Source organism: Charadrius vociferus, unplaced genomic scaffold (genome assembly GCF_000708025.1).
Source record: "Charadrius vociferus isolate BGI_N301 unplaced genomic scaffold, ASM70802v2 scaffold178, whole genome shotgun sequence".
Lineage (NCBI taxonomy): Eukaryota > Metazoa > Chordata > Aves > Charadriiformes > Charadriidae > Charadrius > Charadrius vociferus.
The window spans coordinates 939887-954198 of NW_009649717.1; the positions used below are offsets into that span (position 1 = coordinate 939887).

Sequence of the window (14312 nt, forward strand, 5' to 3'; positions counted from 1 at the left end):
TGCAGATAAAACCCAAACAGGTTATTTAGTTGTTTAATTAAAAGAAAAAATTAGCCAAATACAATCATATAGCAAAACATTCAAAACATTTGGAATAGAAAGAATTGAATACTTGCCCCCAAGGTGCTGTTTGGTTTATTCCCCAAAAGTTACTACATAAAAGCATTTAGATTCTGGGATTCTTCAAAGATTTCAAATGGTGTTTTAAGTTGTTCTTCATAACATAAGGCAAATTAAGAAATTTTGGTTCTTAGAATTAATACAGTCAAAGGCAATATAGTAAAAAAACTGAAATAGAAATAATTCACTGGTACTTTTAAAAATAATAAATGGCAAAGTTCACATGGGATTAGATGCCTGAAAGCTTGTTAAATTTTTTCCAAAAGTATCTGCTGATCCAATAAAGATATTTCTTTTTAGGAACTTGACTTTGCTTCATTGAATACGTTTTATACTTTTCTATAGATTGCTGTATTATACTATCTATGTGTATAGTCATATATCTGTGGCAAAACTTGTTTTAAAATTAGGAAAATATATTCTTTGTTTTCCATTTTTGATAGTTTAATTCTATTGATCCCAACTACTACTCAAAGATTGGCTAATAGGTTAATATTGGGCATGCATTATTAAATCTAAAAACCTAATGTATCTGGTGATAAATATTGAATTAATATTACATATTAATTATATGTGTAATTCATATGCAAAATATGTCCCTTAAGGAATACCATGAAAGACTCTTGAATTGCTGTACATGTTAAAAGATGATTATTTGAGACCTTCTATCCTACTTCTGAAATGCACACCAATAGTCATCTAAGATAATCATCTAGGAAAGTAAGTCTGTAGAATTGGACATTTAACAGCATCTTTTGAGAAACAAGCATTATTAAGATTTCTGAAAAAATCTGTGTATTTTCATAAAGTCAGCTTGTAAGAAAGGGAAACGCAAAGTCCTGCACCTGGGGGCAGATAACCCCAGGCACCAGCCCAGGCTGCACGCTGACTGGATGGAAAGGAGCTTGGCAGAGAAGGCCCTGGGTTTCCTGGTGGACACCAAGTTGCCCGTGAGACAGCGATGCACACTCATGGCAAAGGCGACCGACAGGATCCTGGGCTGCATTAGGCAGAGCATTGGGAGCAGGTCGAGGGAGGTGATCCTTTGCCTCTGCTCATCACTGGTGAAGTCACCCCATGAGTCGCATCCTGGGCTCGCCAGTACAAGAGAGAGAGGGACATAGTGTAGTGAGTCCAGTGAAGGGCTGCAAAGATGACAAAGGGAGTGGGAGCATCTGTCCTTGGAGGAGAGGCTGAGGGAGCTGGGGCTGTTCAGACCACAAAAGAGAAGGCTTAGGGTTTCTAATTTGTGATGGAAGGGTGTAAAGAAGCGGGAGCCAGGCTCTCTCTCAGTGGTGTTCAGTGACGGGACCAGAGGCAATGGGCGCAAAGTGAACTGAACAAAACAAAACTGAACTCAAAGTATTTCTTTATTGTGAGGGTGTTTGAACAGTGGAAAACGTTTTCCAGAATGGTTATGGAGTCTCCAATGGTACAGATACTAAAAACCTGACTGGGTGTACTCCTGGGCAGCCTGCTCTAGCTGACCCTAGAGGTCTCTCTTCCTACCTCAGCTATTCTGCTATTCTCTAATTTTTTACTTTAGGTTTCAAAGTATTTATGTTTATTGAGATATACAGAAGAAATCTTGTTTGCTTATGATAGAAAACTCTTTTTTGCAAGTACTAAATAACTATGTAAGAGTGAAAAGCAGTGATCCAGCAAATAACATCACTCAAAAATTGCAAATCAGCAGTGACTAGCCAATCAAATTCAGCAAGCTGAGCTTCCATCGGCGACCTCACTTTCTGATTATGGGTTCACTGTTTTACACTATTATTCCCGCAATGTTGGCTTTTTTGGAGAAAAAGCTTTCAGGAATCTAAAAGATTCTTTGTTGTCAGCAAGAAGGCATTTCTGTTTTAGTGAGATCCGGAAGCGTATTGATAGCATTTGTCTTTGAATTTCATAAGAAATAATTACCCAGTCAAACACTTGACAATTTCTACTTTACTCTTGGGAAAATCATGGCATGCACATCAAATAAAGAAATGGAAAAGTGTTATTTTCCACCTACCTTCTTTCGCCATTTTTAAAGCTTTTATTAGTGTTTTGATGGCCTGTTGGTGTTCTTCATTTTCTAGCATTTTGTCTGCTCGTAATGTATAAATTCTCCAGAGATGCTCACACGCCAGTGAATTGTAAGTGTGGCCTGTCTCATCCTTCCATGTTGAACCCTCTGTTAGCTGATAAAATGCTTCATAATGCTCAGCAGCTTTCATGACATGACCTGAAAAATGAAATTCATAATTACAGTCAGTATAATCAACAACATTTTTAAAGTTATTAGTCTGCAAGAATTTTACCATTAGAAAGTAAGTCGCAGCCAATCATTTCACAAGTTTTTCAAGAATCTTCAACATGTAACTTACAGATCACTGGAAAATACTGCAAATCTCAGTTACCAGGAATACTGTAATTTAAACTCGCCACATTTTAAATTAGCTTTCCTTTGTGGATTCACAATGTTTGGGGATGTGATACCAACTATGCAAAGTCAGAATTTTCCAGAAAATACTTCTATTGTAGATTCATTAATATAGCCTTTATGGATCTCACATTTCAAAATCACATCTATTCATAAATGAGAAACAGTTTGAACTGTTTCTCAAGTTTCTTTTTCCATAATAAAAACCTATGCTGAAAGATTTCAAATGTGGAGAACAGAGGTATAAAAACTGTGTGTGTGTGTATGTGGAAATACCTTTACTCAAATAAATTAATTGATGAACAAAGAATTATTATGCAAAGTAATTTATTCAACAATTAGTACTAGAGCAACTCTGGGGAGTTTATGTAGTAAATTTACTGGAAGAGCATTAATTACTAATAGATTAATGAAGTCTGAAGTAATACACTTTGAGGTCTTCAAAGGTAAATTAGTCAAACATCTTTAAAGCAAAGGAAAATTTGAAAATGAAGTTCAACTCATTTTAACATGCAGGTAGTTCCTCCCTCCCCTCTACCTTCAAACTAAGTTTGTTTAGATGTGTTTGCAGCTTACGCCTCTTCTGAAACATGATTTATAAGGAATGATTACTGCTTTGCAGACCACTTTTACTGTACTGCATTCAAATTACAAAAAGAACCAGGAAGGAGAAAAGTTACTTCCCAATTGTAGGAAAGAAAGAGAAGCTTGGAGAAGCACCTTCTTTAAGCATTCCGACAGAAAACAAGGCTAGTTCCCCAGGCCTCCAGCCAACCTGGAGGCAGAACAGCTATAAGATTCCTCTTATTAACTTAATTTAGATTTGTCTTTTGCATTGTTATCCTTTTATAACTACGCTTTCGACTTTGCAATATAAAACACAACTCTTATCTTTATTAGAATTAAATTTATTTTCATATTAAGCTTCTCTGATGGTTAAAATGAGTTCAACTAAAATTGACAAGCACAAGAAACTTCTCTTTCAAAGCAGCAACTAATTAAATGAGTTTCATAGACAAAGCATTTTAAGGCTCTACAACCTTATTCATGTAAGCGTCCCAGAGAACACAACAAAAAGTGCTGAAGAGTGAAGTGCCAGACGGAAGGGAATACAGCAAGCTTTATTCAGCTCCACGCTAGCTAGGGATAGGTGTTGGAGAGATGGTTCAAAATGCTGGAAAAAAAATCTTATTGTCAGAGTAGCTACCAGATCCCGTAAACAGAGAGGAAAAGATCTATACATTCTTTACAAAATGTCACATACTTGACATCAGGCTGAACAAGCAGCACTGCAAAGTGAAATTATCATGACCAGTTGTTATGGTTTGCAAAACCCACAACAATTTATTGTCAGACAACTATTCTATCACCTAATGACCCCTCCCCACCCGGGAATGGGAATCAGGAAAAAACAAGGAAACCCAAGGGTTGAAATGTAAACAGATTTACTAGAACAGGACTAGATAATTAACATTAATAACACTAAAGAACCAATATTGATCCCGATACCAATACAGAATATACAAGGGTTCCACTCAGCTAATTTTATCAGTAGGAAGCTGTGCACTCCCAGCAGTGGGCAGCAAATGTTGGACACTGCAAGCGCTAGGAAGGGAAGGCCTCAGGGGTCTGGCATCAAGGCAAGAAGTTCTCAGGATCACAGCCATCACAAGAGAGAGAGAGAAAACTTCTCAGCAAACTTTCTAATTCATATTGAATGTGGTGTTCAAGGTATGAAACAATCCTGTTGGCCCATCTTGGGTCAAGCACCCAGGTCTCACTCCGCCTTGTCCCTGCACCTGGTGAGCTCGAAAACACTGAGACCTTGAAACCCACATAACGTAGCTAGCTATAAAATAAATATTTTCACAAATTCAGACACTAAAGTCTTCCAAGAGTGCAGTTTTCCCAAGTATAAGAGAAATGAGCCCTGTGTCGCTCAAACTAGGACAGCAGTACAACCTGTTTAATGATTCACTGGCAGCACACGTAACAGGAAAAGGAGATGGAGACTTGCTAAACCCAGACGAAAACTTTTGTCCATTCTTAAGAGGCCTCCAATTTGAATTTGGGTTTCTGCCTACCCAGTCCAGCTAGCTTTTTAGGGAAAGTCCAACTCAAAAGTCAACAGAATCCAGTTACCCAACTTGCTAAATGCAGATTTAAGATATTAATTGAAGAAGCTGGTGCTTGCTTTGTGATGAATGATGGAAAGTTGAGTTGAAATTTAATGTTAACAGCTAGATCTAGCATTTCATGCACTTAGATACTCATAAATGCATACAAACTCCTTCTTGGAATTCTCTCCACATTATCTGAGTTTCTCCTAAGACTCTGTTACATAGTCTCTTAACGGGACACACCGACTAGGTAAATAATACATGCAACCTTCAGAACTATTGTTTAGATTGTTAGAACTATCAGGTATGGTAATTCTTACCCATGCCTCCTCACTTGCAGTATCCCCTTGAGAAAGTTTCTGTCAGACTAGAAATTGAACTCATATATTCCGTGTACCCCATAGTTCTTAAGAGTTGACCTAACCATAAGAGCTGTGACCTGACATCCTTTTTGCCAGCTCTCAGTGAAACCTCTTTAGAAACAATCCGTCTATATCAAGCTTCAAAATACAAAAGCAATATAATCTTTTTGGTAGCATTCAAATGGAACTAAATTACATTTGGCTTCACTGAACTACCAAGACAGAATATGAAGTAAAAAGTAATACAATCTACTCACAGAAATACCAAAAAGAAGATGCTGAGCAAAAAACTAAAATACCTGCTACTTTCCTAAATGAGGGAGAGATGGAATTCCTGACCTGGAAGCCCTTACATGGCTGGAAATTTGCTTACTGGAGACTCTTTCGAGTAACACTAGCTATTTGGAGACCTCTCAAAATCATAGAAGGTAAAACATTTTAGACTTTGGAATTCATTCCTCCATCAAAATAATCTGAGATCTCTTGTTCTCCTTGGCAAATGACATATCAGCCTATTTCTTTAATCCATAATGTTTATCTGAACCTCAAATGTTGTGGGAAAAATAATGTTTTCAGGGGGGCAGCAAGCTTATTCACTGTCATGAGTCGGCTGAGTTGGAATTGATCTGGTCAGTGCATTCCAATTTTTAAACACTGAACTGCTGCAACTGTTCGGTGCAGACATAGGCAGATGCTGTCTGAAAAATCTTGAAAAACATTAAAAGAAAGTAATAAGCCAGTTACAGAACATTTCTGAGTAAGAGTATTTTTATCTCACCTGAGTGGTGACAAGGCAGTTTTAAATGACTTATCATCAACTGAAAGAAAAGAAGAAAAAAACCAAAAAAAACAAAAGGAAAATGAGAGGAAAAACAATGAGTAGGAAAATCACTTGGAATAGTTTGTAGGAATGTGGTTTTTTTATATTTCTAGGTGTTTCTAGGAAAGCTATATTTGAAAAAATTATTTGCAAAATATTACACAAAGCAGTATAGCTATTTTCAGTTGGCAACATTAACAGCAATTGCATATATCTTTCCCACTGTCATGCAGAAATTAGCTCTGTGTATACTAAATGGAGTTTGAGAATCTCTGATCTCTCTTCCCTGTTTATAAAAGGAATCAAAACACAGAAACATAACTCTTATGACATGTATACTACCACTACCGAAATATAGTTTAATGTAGCTCAGGGCATAACAAAAGAAACCCTATCAGCAATAGTTTAATCTTAAATATGGGAGGTAAACATTGTCACAGTATAATTTTGGGAGTAAAGAATCAGTTTTAAACAATTGTATAAGACATTACTCTGCTACTAACATTATCAGATATTAGAAATTACTCTTATTTTCATAACAACTACATATGCATGCACAGAGATTTGTGCTAGTTTTCAGAGTTGCTTAAAGTAAAAAAAATAAATCTATTCATTCAAGCAAAAGAACTCAATGTAATTTTGTAAATACTGAAAAGAAACGTTTTTACATTGTCTAAAACTTCCTTTATAATTCCTTTCCTAAAACCCACTCCAGAAGTATACATTTATTATATCAAAATAGATATCAAACCAAAAGGGGTATATATGGAGACTACTATTTTGCTATTTTTTTTTTTTTTAAGTAGAAAGATTGACTAGATATTAACACAAATGGGTTTAAATGTGAAGCTGCCATAAAAGCAGGCACATAAATGTAATTCTCCCAGCCGCTATTTTGATGCACATTTTTGATTCCATGAATATTTTATGAAATGGCCCAAACTAAAGCCATATAACATTCCTGCATTACTGATGCTTGCGCCCGTAAGCTACAAACATTAGAGGCATGATTGAGTGCATTAAAATGAACTCATTCAGCAGTGCATTGATTACTTGAAGGAGAAAAAAAAAAAAGTTACTCCCACTTAAGAAAACACCACACAAATCTGAAGTTTTCAATACTGAAATTAAAGATAGCAAATTTGAATAATGTGGTATTTAATAAAGGCAGTGCAAAACTATCTAGAATTCCCTATATACAGTCCTGACGTTAATTAGGTGAGATGTTAATTAGGTCCACAGATTGCTTCCAGTAGCATACAGGTAATTTAAAATGTCACAATCTGCAAAATGCAGTGACTGACCTGCGCTAGCTCCATGCCTCAGCAATACTGAGAGCACCTAATGATTTCCTTTTCTATCAGCTCATACATTTACCAATGAAAATAATGCCACAGAAACAATTGCACAAAAAAGTGACAGGTCTGTTAGGTACATTTCTTCAGCAGCACTAGTATAAGCAGAAAGCACATTTAATTCTAAATCGTAAACAGTTGTTGAGGACTTTAGAAAATATTCCACTTTACTGTTCCTTTAGGTTGTTGCTTTAAGCTAAAACTTTACGTATATTATATTTTAATCTAGAACTAGGACAGCTTTTGTAAATCAGTTATTTCAGTGTACAACGTGGACATAAAATCTGTTTGAAGCAACAGTTAATGCTAGCAAAAAAAGAAAAATTTTATTACTATTTTAAAAGATATAGTCTTACACTTCAGTTTAACTGCTTGAACTTCTTGTATTATTTTCAGCTTTCTATGTTCAATTATGATAATTATGGTAGAACTATTGATGCTGAAATAGTTAAGAACCTGTCACAGCTTCCAGTGTGAGTCACTATCTACAGAGGTTGTTATAAGTCTTTAACAGAGATGGGAGGTGGAACAAAAAGCTCACAAGAATCACACAACAAGTCTCTCATTCAGTAAAGAGTTGAACCACCCTGGACTCCTGAAGTAAAATGAATTGTACAGAAGTCACTGTGACTGATCTCAGATGCAGGAACCTGAGTTTTCGTGCCATCCGCAAAAGCAATACAAATATTGTGGAAAAGAATTAAGATAAAAATAAGATAAAGTTTTGTGATTTCATAACTCTACAAGATTCTTCTAAAACACAAACAATCATCAGACAACAATCAAGGTATTTTTAAGTTAAAAGGATAAAAAGTTATTTTCACTTACTGTACAGGAGCTGATAATATTTTTCAGAAAGATTCCGCTGGGAGTTTTAGTAAAATGTCATCAAGAATTCGAAAGAATATTGTAATGAACTTGCTGGCTCATCATGGGGTATTCTGACAATTTCCCCCATTTGACAATACACCAGTAAATCTCTCCTAGAGTCTAAGCTGCCCAAGGTCAACTGAAAGCATGCCTGAGAAATAGGCGGCTTGAGGACATAAAGGAGATAAAAGTAAAGTTGAGCATCACACGGCCTGAGATATGGCATTGGTGGACTGAGATTGCAGTGCAAAAAGATGGTATTTTATATTCCCTTGTCTACGTCAAGAACTGCTAGGCTAATCCTTGGTATTATGGTCTGGAGAATGATATGTTATTTCTGCTGACATTAGCTAAACAAGTATCTGTTGTCCAAAAAGACAGACATAACTATAGGAATCCAGGGAATGTTAGATCATATATAGTCTTATCCTCTGAGGACCTAAATTACTTGTCTTAAAGCTCAAATACTCAAAATATACCTATACAAACCTAGAGGGCAGTGCATATTGTAACACCCACAGTAGGATTGTTCACAGTATGTTAAAGCGCATCAACACATTATGATATTAAAAATGCTCTAAAAGATGTTGCTTAAAGGGTTCTTTGAGAGACACCTCACAAGCTAGGTATAATACTAGTTTCTCTGGTTGCTTGCCTGTCTGCTCTCTAATCCCTTCCCCTGCTGCTGCCAACACTTCTGAACCACAAAGAAGGAAGGGTTTCCCACAGGCAGTTGAAATGACAGCTGCTTTGGGGGATAGTTTACTGAGGACCAGCAAGAAAAAAAAATAAAAAATCCTGTAATTAACTGAAGAGCACTTTAGCAGAACAGGAACTGCTCTGAAAAATCTTGTTCTTACAAGAAAGCACTAAGAATAAGTACAGGAGGAACAGGCACTGTTGTAGAGGAGACTGGAACAAATATCCTACTCTTGCTTTTTTCCAGTTACTGCAGTAGCCACTGTACCCTTAACATTCTGGGTTAGCTCCAGGCCTTCTTAAGTTGCTTCTGGCTCTACATAAAATCTCTCAGATTTTCTCCAAGAGACATACAGCTACTCTCTAGACCGATTGCAACTACTCAGAGTAACTATACAAAGAAAATCTGATGTCAATCACATGATTTTCCCCAAAACTATATGCACACAGACCACACATATACTTTACAAAGAGTGGTACAAACTATAATGTATGGACATACATGAAAGACAATAATAAATCAAAGAGTGATTTCATACTAAATGTAACCCTTAACTCTGAAACTTAGAAACATACCTGTAATTATTGTCTTGCTATCTGAACCACATTATATCACCGATTTTTCCCTTTGCTTTAGGCTTAACTGTGGAAGATATGTTCATATTTCAGGGATTTTCACAGAAGCATAGGTCTGAGGTGGAATCTAGAACCTCTGAAGGTTTTACAACACTGTAATGGCAAGAACTGGTTTAGCAGCATTTTGCCCACATTGCAAACTAGGTAAAAAAAAAAAAAAAAGTACTCTTTCAAGACCAGTGTCTAACTTCAGAGGAAAAAAAAAACCTGACAACTGAGCAGGTCCCTTAAGAAAATTCCACTAACTTGTCTGTCCTACATTCACATCCAAATGAACTCACACAGAAAATTTTGGTTTATAGTTAAAATTCCTCTACCTTTTTAGGTTAACATATTTTCTGAAAGCAACAATTGTCAGATGCCTACCAATTTGTTTGATTATATATATAAACAAAAACTTTTTGACATATGTCAATTTTCATCTGGAGGAGAACATTGTTTGCAATGTTGAACACTAGCCGAATGACAACATACCCATTTTAAAGAGAATGGAATTCTTGCTTCACGATAACATTCAAACCTTCTTTCATGTTTGTAAATCAAAGCGCTTTCTATATGCAAAGGCTACCTAAGATGCAAAACGTATTCAGGAAGCTCACAATGTAAGGCTCCAGGCTCTGAATAAGAGCAGGCCCACACTCAGTGGGATGCTCACACTTCAGGTTTCACAAATATTTCAGTGTTTATAGGCAGATATCCAAACACAGAGAGGGGAGGGAGGTAAAAATGCAGTGATGAATAGTGAAGAATGGCATATGCTTTGCAGCTCTGTTTTTCAGGGCTTGAGGGTTTTTTTTAAGCTCAATAGAACCAAATGAAAACATGCTATATTACTATTTAATCTCAAAAAGTAATACAATCATTATCTTTTAAATACAGAAAGTGACACTGAAGCAGATTAGTTTCACTAAATTACCTTTTTTGCTAACTAAGCAGATTAGTTTCACCAAATTACCTTTTTTGCTAACTCAAGTCAAATGCCTGCCTCAGTTTAAGTAATTTCTTTGTAGTTATTACAATTTGTTCAGATTCTACCCCATTCCCTTTACCTTTCCACAGCTTCCAATAATCAATTTAATATCAGCTGCAACACCCCAGCAGTGTCGGTTGTGCAGATAATCTACTTCAGAAGGATGCTTTGAGTAGCAGGTTGGACTAATGACCTGCTGAGGTCCCTTCCAACATGAATTATCCTATGATCCTCTGAATAGTACGATATATTTTTATTAGTAGCTTCATAATATTTGTTTTACCCATGACTTCTACACATTACTGATAATGGCTGAGGACATGCAACCCTGTCAGCTCTCAAGCCCACTGAGAGGGCACCTCTGGAAACAGTACCTCCTTTATCAATTACTAAAAGGAAACACTGCCTCCAGAAAAGTTTATGATGACAACTGCCAGTTCAGCTGAAGTAGTCCAAGACCTCGCAAAGCTTTGAAGCAAAAAAATCTGCTAGCAAGTGGGCAGCTTTGAATGAAGCTTCATCTCAGTACTACTCATTAAGCAGTAAATAATTAAAATACTCTGGAAAAGACAGGTAAAATACAAGCAGCAATGTCAGTAATAGACATGAAAGAGAAGAGAGGGGAAAAAGAATTTAAAAAAGCAAAGAAATAATTCATTTGAAGTTTTAATAAAGTTTCATTTGCAGTCTTGTTTAAAGATATATCAGACTTTAGGGATGTAACCTAATTACATTTTTATTCTAAGTTCTATTCAAAGACCTTGGACTTTGAATCTTTAACACAGATCAAACATAGTGCAATTTACTCATGGCTATCAATACTTTAAAAAGATCTCTTCATTAAATGTCATAGTCTTACGAACATGCACATAAAGCAAACAGAGCAACATTTGATACCAAAAACATTAAGAATACGATTCTTACAGAAGTGCGTATATAAACAATTCACTTGAGTGCTACACATTATGTTCAAGTGTACATAAAATGTTTTTTTCTAACATATTTCTGAGATGAAATTTTTCATAGTTCAAAGTAAACAACAGCAATACCTTTTCAGTAATTTTACAACGTATTTGAAAATGAACTTTACAATCACCAAATACCTAAGAACAGAAACCAATTTAAGATTTTTTTTTTTTTTGCATATGTCAAAACATTTAAGGAAAACACAAATTACAAAGTTTAGAATTAGCACTATTGCACTGCTGTGAATACTTTGAAGAGCTTCTCATTACAAAGTAAGAACACAGACCTATCCGCAGGTGTTATACCAGAACTCAAAGATTCTCCATTTGAAGAATTAAGCCAGAAAAGTGGCAGTGAAGGTGAAAGGATTGAGGCTTTTGGCAAACCTGCTTACTTTTTCCTAGCATAAAAAAAATATTATTACTTCCCTGTGATTAATACTAAACCTTGATTTAAATCAACTGAAGGAAAAGCATGAAGAAAGTTTTTCATTTGCACAGTATTTATTTTCAGAAGTGAAAATAGAACCCTACAGAATTCTCCCCGGGTTATTTTATTCAAAACATCTTCATTGCTTACCAACATCTTTTAAAAAATAAGAGTGAAAAATAATTATAAAGAATATTTTTTATGAACACAACAGGCCCTTTTTGCTTTCATGTTGCATGTTCAGAAGCTTCTTTCAGATTTTTTTAAGAATATACTAATTTGAACTGAAAACATGCCTAATTTCTATAACATCAGTTCAATACAGTACCTGCTAGTTCAATACCAGTAACAACCCTGTAATAATAAGATGTAATTTATTGGGGAACTACATTCTGTATTTGCATGAGGAAATGTATCACTTTATCTCCCAATACCTGGCTGCTTAAACTTTTTAAATTATGCTCTACAATCAAGTTTTTCTCAGCTAAACTTATGTATTCAATTCTTAAGCAACCAAAACCACCAATATAACTGCTTTGTGAAATAGTGTAAGTGCAGAATAACAAAAGAGAATTAGCTTCAGTTGATACGACGAAAATAAATGACTGGAACTGTTTTAAATGGTCAAACTGGATATGCAGAATTGTGTATCCGATTAAGGAAAGGTTTCTTTCTGTCTCTAAAGTTCCATGATGTGGAGTCTCTTTTCAAGTATATGTCTCTACACTAACTTAAAGACAAAATTTAGCAACAGGTATGTGTAGCCAAAGATACAGGATTTGGAGACACATGAGTAAGTTTTCAGGTCTGAACTATTCCTACACTCCTTTTTCTGAAAAAGTTTGGAATAAATAATTACAACTAGGCATAAATCTTAAAAGTTAGCAATCTGGGATACGCAACCTGGGGCGAGTGAGGGATACCATGATGAATCAATGAGAATTGGGTACTACTAGATATGGTCTGTTACATAAAGAAAAGTTAAAAGACTCAAGTGAAACACGCTAGGTGTTCTTTCCAAACAATGAACAGTAAAAGAAGACATTTTAGGTTAAGCTCAAAAGGAAACAAGCTTATGTGATCATCCTGTCCTCCAACTAGATTTGGAGTGAACTTCAACTGAATTTGGTGAGAAGTGGTAAGAAGTCCATAGGACAATAAATTCCCACCACTTTTTAGAAAATTAGTAGCTCGAGGACAGACATTGATCCAAATTCCAAACAGACAGAAAGACAGGCAGAATGCTGTATGTGTTCTAGAGGGCAACACACTGCTCAGCCAGCCAGCAACTCAGCACTGGCCAGTCAGCAGCATGTTCACATATAGCTTTCAATTTATCACAGCCCACACTGAACTTTACCAAGAAAAAGTGCTATAGAAGCATGCAGGAAATGGTGGTGTATAAGCACAGAACAAAATGGTGGGTCCTGCCTCAAAGGATATCTATCCTCTAAATCTCGACAGCTGCAACTTTCCTTTAAATCACTGCCATATTTTTGACTAGCACTCAGGCTTCCTAGGAAAAAAAAATTACATTGGCATTTGTATCTTTAATTGTCTTTTCTCTTTTTGGTCCACAATCTGAAACACCCCATTATAAAAAATAAAGACAAAGGAAATTATGAGGCTAATCTTTCATTTAAAAAAAAAAAAAATCACAAACTTATCCGGGTATCATTTTAAAACCAAAAGAAGTTGCTTACAAAAGGAATCCCTAACGCAGACTCAAGGACAGATGAAACCATAAAGGCCTTGGGTAGCTGTTAGCTGGTAATTTGAGTTGCTTTTTTTCCTGAAGAGAGAAATGGGATCCGTTTTAGGTTGCTTTCTTCCCGTGCGAGACCTGTGCCTGTAAATTCAACAATATGGATACCTCTAGATGCTATACACCTTATGGTGGAAAGCCAACATTAAATAGGCAGGTCGGACAGTTCAAATGCAGCAATACTGTTATCAGTAACAGTTCTGCACTCCACAGGTAGTAAGGAATTTATCACTCTTCACAAATGTCCCATTGGTTTGTTTTATTTACAAGCAGTTTCTAATTTTGCAATCGGATTGTAATGCAGTTTTCATTTCTACATTATACAGCACAAAGAGGATTTCCTATTTAAGTGGGCTTGGCAGACTTGCCCCACAGATAATGTAAAGTTCTACTATTGTAGAAGGTGCATGTGGGCCATCCATCCCACAGATGAATGTTCTTCTAGCTATACTTGGGAATCTCCTAGCAAAAGACACTACATATTTATGTAATTAAAACAAAGTCGCAAAATGCGCACACAAAAAAGCATATGAGATTTCATAAGCAATTTTAACTTTTGCCTTTTTAAACCTTTTTAGTATTTCATTTGCAATATTAACATTCTTTTTTTTTTATCTGAATATAAATTAATTCTGCCTAAAGGCAAACCAATTGGGGAAATTCTGCTTAAACGTGCATATTTCCTCCGCATAGATACTCATGAACGTATGCTGAGTTTCTCTCAATTATTTATATGTTACAGTTTTTAATTGAAAAAGACTTGCCATAAACA

The 14312-nt window shown here is 35.7% G+C and overlaps 1 protein-coding gene across 1 annotated transcript in view; it reads right to left on the bottom strand.

Annotated features, from left to right (window-relative positions):
• Window positions 1–14312, bottom strand: part of TTC29 (tetratricopeptide repeat domain 29) — an 82997-nt gene that overhangs the window by 31410 nt on the left and 37275 nt on the right. The window contains exon 5 of the mRNA XM_009890755.1: window positions 2138–2350. Coding sequence (XP_009889057.1) covers window positions 2138–2350 — 213 coding nt within the window. The remainder of the gene's footprint in view (window positions 1–2137; window positions 2351–14312) is intronic.